The sequence below is a fragment of the Conger conger genome, chromosome 7, assembly GCF_963514075.1.
Source record: "Conger conger chromosome 7, fConCon1.1, whole genome shotgun sequence".
Lineage (NCBI taxonomy): Eukaryota > Metazoa > Chordata > Actinopteri > Anguilliformes > Congridae > Conger > Conger conger.
The window spans coordinates 5625647-5639495 of NC_083766.1; the positions used below are offsets into that span (position 1 = coordinate 5625647).

The following is a 13849-nucleotide window of genomic DNA, read 5'->3' on the forward strand; positions in this document are numbered from 1 at the left end:
ACTTCCCTGCCTCACATTTAACCATGTAGGGATGCTTCATGTTGTAAGTAAATACTTGACAACAAATGGCCCCTGGGAGTTTAGATTAACAAAATAATGGTTTTCTAAAACAAAATGTAATTCCTTATCTTAATAATTTCAAGAAATTATGTGAAAACCAACCCTCAAAATGTAGCCCTCAGTTATGAGAAGTAAAAATATGCACAACTTGTCAGATGTTTTCACCAGAATATTCACAAGTGTTTGGATTGACAAGTAAGGATAGCTGGCAACTTATGTACAATTAGAATTCAATGAGTGAAAGCAGCTGTTTTGAGCAAGAAACCATAAAATATTTGTGCAGAAGCGAGCCACAATAGCACAGTAAAAAAAGTACCACACTAAAACCACACACTGGACAGAGGCAAAGATTACATTACATTACATTAATGGCATTTGGCAGACGCTCTTATCCAGAGCGACTTACAGTTGATTAGACTAAGCAGGAGACAATCCTCCCCAGGAGCAATGCAGGGTTAAGGGCCTTGCTCAAGGGCCCAACGGCTGTGCAGATCAGGAGTTCTCCATCAGCAGAGATAATCAAAATCAAGATAATGACAATATGTATAATAGCAATCCACATGATAATGCAGTAATGCTACAATTACTCAGCATCCATTATATTACATGCCATTTGGCTGATGATTTTATCCAAAGCAACTTACAGATGATATACTAATTCATCATCTTTAGGCCTGCGTTCTATAACTTATTGCTTTCCCATACAATCAAAATGATGATTTTCTTTAAAAAAGCCAGGCTTCTAAAATTCTGTGAACTAGCAAAGAGTCTAACAAGACCACAGCACCACAACAATCACCTCTGTCCGTTCATGCCAACGTGTTAAAAACCAGTTTGCTGCTATATCAATAGATTCCTGTTTTTGCAGGCAGTCGCAAACTCCTGCTACTTTCAGTTTATCTCCAGTGTTCAACTCCCAGCACAATCTAAAGCTGCATAATGTTTAAGTATTAAACTCTGTATTAAGGTTTTGAAAGAGATCAGCGGCTGACTTTGACAAGGCTGTTCAGAAGCGTTCAACACAGCAGACCACTGACATACTTTTTCTTTCATTACTTTCACTTCTCTAAACTCAGGAAAAGGCACAGCATGCACATAAAGTTGACAGCAGAAGTGCAGAGAAGGCTGTTTGTTTCACTGATCAGCCATTGCTGAGGCGTAGTAACCCTATGATTGGTCCCACACTACATTTCTGCTGACATCAGGCTGTTGCCGAGGGAAACATTCCGGGTGCAGAGATGCTTTAGAGTTTCGCCTATGAACATCGAGGTTTGGACAGGCAGCTTCAACCTTTGTCTGCTGTGACTTCTCGAGAATCATTCCTGCTGAATTATATATATATATATATATATATATATATATATATATATATTGTAATAGCAATATTTATTTATTTTCATTTGTGGGGGTGGTCATATTCTTACACATATTGTTTGGACCTCAGTTTATTCAGTATAGGCTACATATGTTTTTCATGCTGCACTTGTGTGCCAGAAGAATGGTATCTGAAGTGCATTTCCACTGGCCTCCATTTACAGGCCACACAAGAACGAGCTAACATCAAAAGAAGATGTTATGGACAACTTGTTTTTGAGGTGTCTGGAGCATTGTTGGGATGAGTGTGTCAATCAGACAAACCCTGGCTGATTTTGCCCACTCTACCCCTGGTGGGACCAAGGGACAAGAACAACCGTCACCACCTGAACCTCTCGAGAGCAATCGCTTTTTACGAGCACGGCGGGGATTATGTCAAAAGTCCACGGAACACTGTAAGCACCGCCCTGTACATCGTCCCATTGGCTAAAGGGGCGTGCTCTGACTTTGAGCGGACTGAAGTTGGTAACTCGCTCCCGGAAAGATGTTGTTGTGTGGGGTGCGAGAGCGAAGGGAGAACATCTCGGGTTCTCAGCAATTGCCTTCGTTCTCAGCAACTACAAGATCTCCCCACCACCAAACAGCCACAACCCAACTACCAGCCGAGGATGCTATTTCATTAATCGTCTCTGGTAAAAAAAAAAAACAACAACTAAAAAATACTCATCACGCATCAAAATGAATGGCAGTACCGACTCCCACTCTTCCAGCTCACACGGCACCTGCAACGTCTGTCGGAAAGTCAGCACAAAAAAGGTATATTCCGCTACTTAGCTACTTGTTGTGCCATGTTTATGACAGTTGTATAGCCTAGTGCAGTGGATAAGAATATTATAGAGGCCGTGATGTTTCGTTACAGCCTTATCAGTATTCTCCTGTTTTTATTGATAAGGGAAGATAAGTTACATCTTGACTTGCCAAGACGCATGACAGCCGTTTAAATTAAATACGTCTACTGCGAACGCATTCAGTCCGCTCGTGCTCAACAGAAAAAATATCATGTGCCATTGCCAGAATTCAATAATAATGTTAAGTAGGCCTATAGAATGCGTTAATGTGGAGAATAGCGACACATTTTTAATGACATTTTTATACGATTATATATTTAAAAAACGTCATTTCAAGAAAACATAAAATGTAGTCGCAGCAATTTGTTAAGCTTTTACAAGTTGTATAAGTTGTGTCTCCTTGGCCTTTAAAAAAATGTTTAATCGGGAATCTGGCATATTACATGTCATTTGGCTGGTACTTTGCAAACATTTTGTGAGATTTACTCCATAAAAACATCATTAAACCACTTCCTGGAAGTTATCCTGAATAACAGGCAATTCTTTGCCACTTTGTGCCAGAATGCAAACAGGTGAAATTATTTTTTACAAAATTGGGAATGAATGACTGACACAACTGTTAGTGACGTATATTGTATCTATCATAATATTGACTTAAAATGGCCTGGTAATTTCATGTTGCTGAATGATATTTGACAAAATCCATGTTTGTGGACAAAAGTTGCTGTAATTGTTTATATCTAACACAGAATTATCTTGATCCTTCTTTTATATGCTGTTCGAAAAATTTCTTAAATTATGCCAGGAGTGTAAATTTCTTTTTAATGATGATTTAGTACATTTTATAATGTTTTCTTGGTTGATTCTTAGTGCAAAATAAGATTTTAGCACACTGTAAAAGTAACAAAAATATAATTGTTTAACATGAACAGTTACGCTGTTTGATAAAGCAAGTAGGCTTACTTTAATTAATTTAAACGCATTAATTATAACTGGATAAAAAGTATTGCTTGCAGACAAATTCACATGGCACGTCATTGACCCTTAAACCAATCATTGTGTTTTGTGGGCAGCAAAAATATTGATTGGTTCAGACAAGCTTGCTTGATAGCATTTCAGTGATGGATAGCTTATTCATGAACTCTTTCTCTCATCATTAGATCTGTTTGTGAATTCCCATTAAGAATTTGGGAAATCTTAAGGATTGACACTCCTGATAAGTACATGACACTCAGATTGGCTATCTGGAAGAATGTGGTAAACCTCACAGAATCCATTTATTTCTACAAGCTCTGTAAATGCGTCATCACAAAGTTCATATCTCTGTTCTTCAGGTCAGTAATAGAATATAAATGCACAGATCTAATGCACAGTTGTCAAGCTCCAGTCCTGGAGGGCCGCAATGTCTGCTGGTTTTTGGGTTGTTCTTGGCACCAGTGGTTCATTAAAGTCATTGATTGGCTAAATAATCCACACACCTTGTTCTCAAGGCCTTAAATGACAGTTGATTGAAAGGAAACCAAAAGAAACCCGCAAACACTGCGGCCCTCAAGGACTGGAGTTTGACACCCCTGGTGTAACGCATCAGCTTTGTCTTCTGTTCTGGGGATATTCAGAAAAACAGGCACAAAAAATGCATCAATATATTCCATCATGACCACCAAGCAGCTATCTGTTTGAATGCAACAAAACCTAAAATCCCATTGATTTGATTGATGCTGGAGAGGGGAACAGAGGTCATTCCAAAGGCGTAGCAGCTCAAGATGAGAGTGCCTAACTGCTGCTCTGTTGTGTGGTCTGCTTCAATTTAATCACAAATGGAAGGAACAAAACTGTCAGAGTTTTTAATTCACAGCTGAGTATGTGAAACCAGCAAGTGTCTTGGAAGAGTTAACATTTATCTGTTAACTACATTCAGTTATCAAAGTCAATGTACTAAGAGTGTCAAACAAACAAGTTGTCCGCACACAAATATTAATGATTAATTATTTATTATTATTATATTATTATTATATTATTCTAACTGTGTTGAAACTATGAAAAACATAAAATAATGACGGATTAGCTTTCCTGTACTGGGTGATAAAGCAAATAAGTATTTGTTAGTTAGTAATGAGTTTTTACTGTCTGCCTCAACATTTGCAGTTTCAGCTGCGGTTGATTGTGGTATGCTCACTTCTTTATCCATGTTTTCAATCATGCGCACATTCTTTGAGAATCCTGTGTTTTCATTTTTCCTCACAGCCCCTTCCTTTTTCTGCCTTCCAAAATGTACTAAAAGACCAAATTAAAAAGAAAAAAAAACAGCCAGCTTTTTGATTAGAAGAGCTAATTTGCACTAGTGCTGACTGTATATTTATCCGTGCTGGTCCAGGAATAGTATTAGCCAGGTCTGGAACTATTAACCCTCCTATTGTGTTAAGAGTTTGTGACCGCTTTCATGTTTGGGGTCGAATTGACCCCAACAGTTTAAATAAAAGTTTTGACATTTTGTGTGTCACCTTTTTATTGTCTCCCAAATTACTAGCCTTTTATCCATACATATGAAAAAATCTGTGAGAAACATCTAATCTTAGAGCCTGAGGAAGTGAAAGTTTGGCACCAGTATAGGAAACTTTCCACCAGAATCAACCACAAAGAAATCTGAGATTAAATGGTTGTGTATTTTCTGACATTTTATACAGTTGCAGAGGGTCAAAATAAGCCCATACAACACATGCAAAGTTGGTACAGGACTTCTGAAAACATGGCATTATGTTTACTATTTAATCCCACCAAAATATAAATTTTTTAAAAATCATATAGTATCAAGATGAAAAAAAGGTTATCTGGTTTTAAGAGATGTCACTGAATGGGGTCAAATTGACCCCAAACATAATAGGATGGTTAATTGCTCATATTAATCAGGTGAATGCATTTATTTTTCGACTATATTGTAAGCCACTCAGGAGAAGAGCAACTGGTAAATACATGTAATGTAATGTAGCATGCAGGTTCTACTGTTGCTCTAGCCAGCAAGCTAGTTCTATAGCCTTAGAGATCCAGCTTCTCCCAAGACTGCATTCCCCGGTACAGGGCGGCCTGTAGCGTCGTGGTTAAGGTACATGACTGGGTCGGTGGTTCGATCCCCGGTGTAGCCACAATAAGGTCCACACAGCGGTTGGGCCCTTGAGCAAGGCCCTTAACCCTGCATTGCTCCAGGGGAGGATTGTCTCCTGCTTTGGATAAACTCTTAAATGTTTTTTTGAAAATATGTCTGAGGTGATGATTGGGGCCTTGATTTGCCTGGTGCCAGTTTCCCAGGCAATTCATAGTCCTAGTTATTTTCGTAGCAAATGGCTGTGTTGTCCATAAGGCACCTGCGGTGTGCATTTACCTACCGTCAGCTGCACTGTCATCCCCTGAAGTGGGCATGGTGGAACACACCAGAGTGAAATCTGAAGCTTAAACCTTCACCGTTGGATTCAGACTCGATTTCATTGCTGTGCATTTGTAGCTGGAGTATTTAACAGTGGTGCTGCGCGGTGTGAATTTAAATACTGCAACATGTGCCTGCTGGTTTGGCTTCAGTACATTTTTGGGGGTTAACCGATAACGCCTGTGGTGCTGTAATGGTCTGAATTTCTGCGAATTGTCACATACTTGCCGGCCAGTGCATTAGAGACGAGAACATGCGTTAGCTGCAGTACTCACAAGTGAACATTACAGAGCAGTGACTCATTATGGCTTCATGGGCATGTGTGGTGACCCGTTAAAGGTGACCCTTTACGTTACGTGTGCAAACGTACGGTGAGGCACTTTCCATTCTCCGTCACTAAGAGGAGACGCTGACTCGCAGGAAATATCGCAGGCTGTTTGGCTGAAAGTGGAAACAGAGGTCATTTTTGTCGAAAAAGGGTGGGAGCACAAACGTTAATTACAGAGCCTGTTCCCTGCCTCGCGGCCTCTGAATCCTGCTGCAGCTCCACCCTGGCCACAGCCATCCCCCCGACACACTCCCTATCTTGGGTCTCACTACAGATCCTGGCCCAGCTCAGCTGAACTCAAAGGTGCTTGCTCTAAGTGCAACACTAATTCAATTTGAAACAGTAGTCAGTGACTGTTTTGATCCCTGCTTGTTATCTCCCGGTTGCCTCACAGGTCAAGGAATGAGTAATCAATAGCTGACAACCGTCCACCTGATGAACAGATCAATCATCTATGTGAATGGCCCGAGCGATCGTTTAATCAGCCTCCAGAATAATTGACCGAAGAGTTAAGAGTTAATGAACAACTGAAGGAATCAACAGGTGAATTAGTGAATATCTAATGAAGGGCGCAAAGGGCGCTCTATAAATAAGCGGACGATAACAGGGTTGTGTAACTCGCACCGAGATACTCGAGGCCTTTCTGAGCTGAGCAGTGCGTACCTCAATGGCGACCTCCCACGGCTTATCATATACACACACAGAAAGCTTGTCTCAGCGTCTCCGCGACGCTGTGCTAGAACAGGCACTGGCCCACTCATTTACTCTCCCTCACGTTTGCTAATCGTGTCCCACAAAACCCCTGTACAGCAGCCGATGCTTGACGTCACCCTCACTCTCTTTACCATGTTATTACTTGGCCCTGCTTTTCATTGACAAAAAAAAAAAATAGATAAAAAAGTTTGTTTCCTTCGTGTAGAGAAACTTCAATGATCATGGTGAGGTCCTCGTAGCTAATCTAATGCAAGTGAAAACATCCGGATTAGGGAAGATGGATTAGAAAGGGCAGGTCTGGCAGTCAATGTTGTTCGGGGAACCGGCATCAATAATACAATAGATAATAATAGAAAAAGAGAAAAAATGAGTTTCAAGACAGGAAAAACGTGTTAATTTATTTCAACATTTCACCAAGAATACATTGAAATGCATGAAACAGGAGCCATGCAAGAAATGTTTTACTTGAATATAATTTGATTATCACATGTGACCACATTGAGATTTTGTCAAAATTTGCCTTAATTTCTTATGAAATGTGGACATTGCCTAGTGTGGGAACGTGACCCAGCGAAACTGAGTGATGTCAGCGGTCGGTGTACGCAGGGCACCCCGATCAGTGCCTGGGACCAGTGTCAGCGCCAAAGATCACTTTGAGAAATGCAGGCCCCTTTGTGTCCGCTATGTGTAGACGATGGCTTCCCCGTCAAAGTTCCTCTATAGTGTATGAAGCAGGCTGTGTTGTGCGTGTGTGTGTGTGTACATGACTTCCATGCTGTGTTTTTGACACACTGCCTCCTCCTGTCTTGTCTGTAACAGGAAGAGCCGTTGAGAGCCCGGTGTTCCTCCACGGGGCCCAGCGCCTTCATTCCTGAAGATGAGGTCAGTGGGAAGTGCTGTCACTCTTTCGCTGAGCCACTTGCTGACTCGGCTATGCTATAAAAGTTCGGGCCTTCCTTTAAACGAGGGCAAAGATTGAATACGTTTTGCAAGCCGCGTGAAAGCAATATGTGTTTAAGGCTTTTCGGTTCACATTGAGGTATTCCTTCCTAGTTCCTCCCAATGCTATTTTCATGGCAATTGTCTTGTATTCTCATTTCCTTGCTGCTAGAGTAGAGCTGGCAAACCATGTCCCCTTTCTCCCATAATCGCCCCTCCCCAACAGATCCTGGAGGCCCTGCCCATGGATCCCTGCACCGAGCTGCTGTTGGTGGAGGCGTACTCCCCGTGCACAGGGCTGGACCACCTGACCCAGGTGATGGGCCTGCACCCCCAATACCTGCAGTCCTTCCTGCAGAACCACTTCTACCTTCTGTGGATGGACGGGCCTCTGCCCCTGCACTACCGCCAGTACATTGCCATTATGGTGAGTTCCTTTTGTCTTGGCTGTTACACAAGCTGGAGGTAGAGAGAGGCCTAGAAAAGAGGCATGCGGTGGAATCAGCTGCAGAGAACTGCCCAGAATTACATTACATTACATTACATTACATTAATGGCATTTGGCTGACGCTCTTATCCAGAGTGACGTGCAGTTGATTAGACTAAGCAGGAGACGATCCTCCCCTGGAGCAATGCAGGGATACGGGCCTTGCTCAAGGGCCCAATGGCTGTGCGGATCTTATTGTGGCTACACCGGGCATCGAACCACCGACCTTGTGTGTCCCAGTCCTTTACCTTAACCACTACGCCAAAGGCTACCCTGTATGACAGAATATGGCGCAATGGAGAAGAGTTGTCGATGGCCTATGCTCCCGCTGGAGCAATGGGCTTAAGTAAGTAAATATGCACTAGCGCTAACACAGGCTGCGTCCAAATCAGCACCCTAGTCTACTATTGATTATACAGTATAAGTGAATGTGAATATGCAAGTCTCTGCCTGGGAATTGAGTAATGTAAAGTGTAGTGTAGACATGGCCATCCTGGAGAGGCAGAGGGTCTGCTGGTTTTTGTTGTTACTCAGTATTGAATTAATCGATTACACTGTTATCTCACCTCACGTCGTTTCTTGGGTCAAAAGTGGTTGTTGTATTTAAGGTGAAAAACTAAAACCGGCAGACCCTGCAGCTCCCCAGGGCCAGGGTTGGCCTCTCCTGGTATAGTGGCGTGAGGCCATTGTGACATTACATTACATGTCATTTGGCTGACACTTTTATCCAAAGCGACTTACAGTTAATTTAGACTAAGCAGGAGACAATCCTCCCCTGGAGCAATGCAGGGTTAAGGGCCTTGCTCAAGGGCCCAACGGCTGTGCGGATCTTATTGGGGCCACACCAGGGAATCAAACCAGCGACCTTGCGGGGTCCCACTCAGGTACCTTAACCGCTACGCTGCCGGTCCTGGTCGGGTCCTAACGCCTCTTTTCCCCACGCCAGGCAGTGGCCCGGCACCAGTGCTCCTTCCTGGTGGAGGTGCACGTGCAGGAGTTCTGCCGCGTCGGAGGGCCAGTGGAGTGGCTGCGGGGCCTGCGGTACGCCCCCCAGAGGATGAGGAACCTCAACGACATCAACAAGATCCTCGCGCACAGACCCTGGCTCATCACCAAGGACCACATCCAGGTACCACACACACACACACACACTCAGGTTTACTCATATACACACGTACACACACGTTAGCATGCCCTCATTCACACCTCGGGTACACACACACACACATGCAAATACGCTCTTAATATGTGAAATGGTAAATGGCTGGCGTTTATATAGCGCTGTGCAATTGATGCTTCTCATTCACCCACTCACACACCAATGGCGATTGGCTGCCACGCAAGGCACCAACCAGCTCGTCAGGAGCATTAGGGGTTAGGTGTCTTGCTCAGGGACACTTAGGTGTCTTGCTCAGGGACACTTAGGTGTCTCGCTCAGGGGCACAATGACTGATCTTACCGCCTGAGCCAATGTCGCCCCATACACATATGCATGCCCTTATTGACACACGGGTACACACTCGCATGCACATACGCTCTGAATGTGTAATATATGTAACACCGCCATCTCCTCGTTTTGTGTCTCTCCCGCTGTCAGAGTCTGGTGAGGACCGGGGAGAGCAGCTGGTCCCTGACTGAGCTGGTCCACGCCGTGGTCCTCCTGGCCCACTTCCATGCCCTGGCCAGCTTCGTGTTGGGCAGTGGCATCAACCCGGAGGAAGAGGAAGAGGAGGAGGAGGAGAGAGACGACCAGCGCTTCGGCAGCTGCTGCTGCGACCTGGCGGACAGCTGCAGCCCGAAGCCAGAGGAGGTCTTCTGTGGCAGCCCCGAGGTGAGATGTTACACGGACGGAAGCGATACCGGTGCAACTGTGGTCTTATGGAGCTACCCAGAATGGTCACAGTGTTGAACTCCATTGAGCAGTTGCTTTTCCTTTCTTCCGTCAATAAAACGCGCGTTGCCCGAACTTGTTGTGCAATCTGACTGCGGCTATCACGTCAGCCCCAGCGTAGTGAGGGGCGTTTCCGCCTGTCATGCCACTTCGGCGTCATCAATCCTTACCTCATTCGATGAAGTCAAAGTGCAGGTGGGACAGTTTTGAGAGGCTAATGCAGCATGGATTATTGCGCTTTTACTGATACTGGAGAGACAGTGTTACGTTTTTTTTTTTTTTTTTACATTATCACAAAATATATTGATATTTAGATGCATTGTAATGAAAGGAAAAGACAGTGATGTCATATATAATGCGTGTTTTGCATTTTTAAATGCTAATACTTTAATGTTAAAGGGGCTATTCACTTAAAAATTCAATAAAAGTATGTTTCCCCTTACCCAGAGAACTAGCCATCTATCCATGCAGATTGTTTTGAGATGTGACAAATCTTCTAGATTGGACAGCACAGTTTGCCATGATATAATGGACCTAATGGAATGATGTTGTTTCTGGCAATGAATCCGCCAAACATTTACATAAAAAAAAAAAAACTCAACAGCAATGTCTCTTTCCAAGTATAATGCCACAGTTACTTGCGAACATAATACGGTTGCGTTGGTCTAACGGCTGCTCTTGGCGGCACGCTTCAGATGACAGACTCAGTCAGTGAGCTGGAGGCCTTAATGGACAGAATGAAGAGGCTTCAAGAAGAGCAGGAGGAAGAGGAGGCCTCCCAGGAGGAGATGGCCACTCGCTTTGAGAGGGAGAAGAAAGAGAGCCTCCTTGTGGGCTCAGGAGGTACTGCATACTTTGCCACATTTTTGTCCCAGCTCAATAGAAGATGGGTTTAATGGAAAGGATATTTTAGATGTAGTGATAAGACAATGATCATATTTTGTTGTCTAGCAGGTAAAATAAGTTGCTAAAACTGAATGTGAAGTACAATACTAATAATGAATATAGTCGGTGAAGAAATTTTGAAATTAATTGAGTACTCCTTTGGGTACCTTCAGATTTCAAGGAAGAGGTGGTGACAAAATCAAAAGGCTCCCAGTTTGTGGTGGATTCAACCTTCCGTTATCAGGACTTTGCCAGGCATGGAGAGGATGACCTGCCCACTTTCCGAGCTCAGGTGAGGCGGTTTTTTAACTGAATCAGCAGTCTGGTCAGTGCTCCACACTGCTGCTCTGACCACTGCTCCACACTGCTGCTCTGACCACTGCTCCACACTGCTGCTCTGACCACTGCTCCACACTGCTGCTCTGACCACTGCTCCACACTGCTGCTCTGACCACTGCTCCACACTGCTGCTCTGACCACTGCTCCACGCTGCTGCTCTGACCACTGCTCCACGCTGCTGCTCTGACCACTGCTCCACACTGCTGCTCTGACCACTGCTCCACACTGCTGTAGACAGCCCCACATTGCTGCCCTGACCACTGCTTTTCTCTCTCTCACACACACTCTCTCTGTTTTCCCCACAGGATTACTCCTGGGAAGACCACGGCTTCTCTCTGGTAAACCGGCTGTACTCCGACATTGGCGTCCTGCTGGACGATAAGTTCAGGACGGTGTGCAACCTAACATACTATAATATGGCGACCCACGAGGACGTAGACACCACCACGCTCCGCCGTGCCATCTTCAACTACGTCCACTGTATGTACGGCATCAGGTAAGAAACCGCCTTATCGTCTCTCATCCATTCACCTGACCTGATGTTCTCAACATTGCAGTATTCATCTTTCTCCCCCTCCTCTTCCCCATGGCATCGCACCTTATCCCAGTAAAGCCATTTGTTCATAACATCACATATTTATCCAGCCTCACAATCCGCACTTAGCATCACCCTTTGCTAACGTTGATGCCCTGGTCTTCTATATCAGTAAAAAGTATGTATGCGCCCCTGGAGATAGCCCATGGGTTTTCATGATTTCACATGAAAGGGTGCTCTTTTCTCTCCATTGGGAAGAAAGCGGTTGAGATGTAATTGTGTCATGCCACCGCCTCCCTTCTCCAGGTATGACGACTATAACTATGGGGAGGTGAACCAGCTGCTGGAACGCAGTCTGAAGGTCTACATCAAGACTGTGACCTGCTACCCAGAGAGGACCACCTGTCACATGTACCACAGCTACTGGCGCCAGTTTCGTCACTCTGAGAAGGTGACGGCACGGGGTGCATATGTGCGAATGAACGCCTGCGCTGAATGTGTATAATTTCGTATCTGTCTCACAATAATTGAACCTTCTTCGTTCACGTTGGCAGGTCCATGTGAACCTGCTGCTGATGGAGGCGCGGATGCAAGCGGAGCTTCTGTACGCCCTGCGAGCCATCACCCATTACATGACCTGACTGGACACATCTCACCTGCTGGCCCACACTAAGCCTCCCTGCCGTGGGCCCATTTGGATGAAACGAAGGGTTTAAGGGGAATATGGTTCTCATTGCCAGATCTCTCTATTGAATGACAGTTCACGGTCAGTCGAGTCGACATCACTCAGCACTGCTCAAAAAGAAAGTTGAAATAAAAACAGAAACAAATGTGTCTGGGGTAATGATAAAAACTAGCTTCCTTCTACTCTTATTTCTGTATACTGTATTCAGAGTTTTTACCTGTTGTCAAAACTGGTCATGTACAAGAGCGGTGCAATGTGCTGTCAGCTTGTCATGCTGAAATTGTTAGCGCGGAACATGCTTTTAACGGACATGATTAGTACCTGTTCCACGGTTTCCACCATGAAGTCAAGTGGCTTCTGCAGGATGATATAAAACCGTGGTCAGGAGGGTATTTCACAAAGCAGGATTACCGAGTTAGCTGGATACTTGTCCTGCACTGGGTAAAACCCCAAACAGCAGTTTTTACTTCAGTCCATCTTCCAGGTTTGAGAGGGCTCCCGGTTTTATATCCAGCCAACCCGGCCTGCTTTGTGAAATACCGCCCAGGATTCAATGAGCGCAGTAAATGCATATGCCACTAATCTTTTTACTTTTTAACAAACATGAGGTATATTGGTAATATACCATATGTTTCCAACTCAATATGTGGCAAGCCAGGAAGTAGCTGGTGTACAGCATGTCTTGGAATAAAAATAAATATTGTTTAAGAAAGTAGGGGGGAAAGACCCACAATTAGAAACTGTCACTGCTGTTTCACCAAAGCAAAGGTATCAAACGTATCACCATGGTGCCTTTTAAATAAGCTTTTTGATTATCTGACCCGCATTCTTGTAAAAGCAAGAGCAGGACGAGGCTAAATAAAGCTCGATTGGATTGAGTAAGACAGAACCAAGTATATCATAGTGAACAGTGTAGAACTGAACAGAGTTCAGAAAGACTGGACAGAGAGAGAAACTGAAACTGAAGCAAAAAATACCCAATTTTAAAACAATAACCAATAATAGTCAACAAAGTAGAACTGGATAGAATTTAATTGAACCAAGAAATACTGAACAGGGTAGGTTTCAATGGAGCAGGCCTGAACTGAGTGAGACTACAGTTTTGTTGTTTTTGTGGAAACTCTTCTCTTGCTGTATAAGGTACTGTCTGTTTTAATGTGCAATATTCACATTATTTTGTCTTATGTTTGAGAACTAGCAAGACTGCAGGAGAAACTAACCTCAGATTAAAAAATCTAAATATGCCATTTTTTCTCTTTTTTTTGCACATATATCACGTTCTCAATTGAGACGGGATTCAGTTTGATAGAGTGGATACACGTTTTCCTCAGCACTGGATCATAGTGGATCATATTTTTGCATATATGTTTTTCCATTGACTTGCAAATGACAATCATATCTTATAG

General features: G+C 43.8%; 1 protein-coding gene across 1 annotated transcript; it reads left to right on the plus strand.

The window, feature by feature from the left end:
* The first annotated feature begins 1907 nt into the window (after window positions 1–1907).
* On the plus strand, window positions 1908–13531 carry LOC133132897 (sestrin-3-like). Its single transcript, XM_061248698.1, has 10 exons — window positions 1908–2190; window positions 7502–7564; window positions 7848–8048; window positions 9055–9237; window positions 9706–9939; window positions 10695–10842; window positions 11058–11176; window positions 11529–11719; window positions 12065–12209; window positions 12313–13531. Exons 1-10 carry the CDS (start codon window positions 2113–2115, stop codon window positions 12397–12399), a joined length of 1449 nt encoding a protein of 482 aa, XP_061104682.1. The 5' UTR covers window positions 1908–2112; the 3' UTR covers window positions 12400–13531.
* Window positions 13532–13849: the final 318 nt, after the last annotated feature.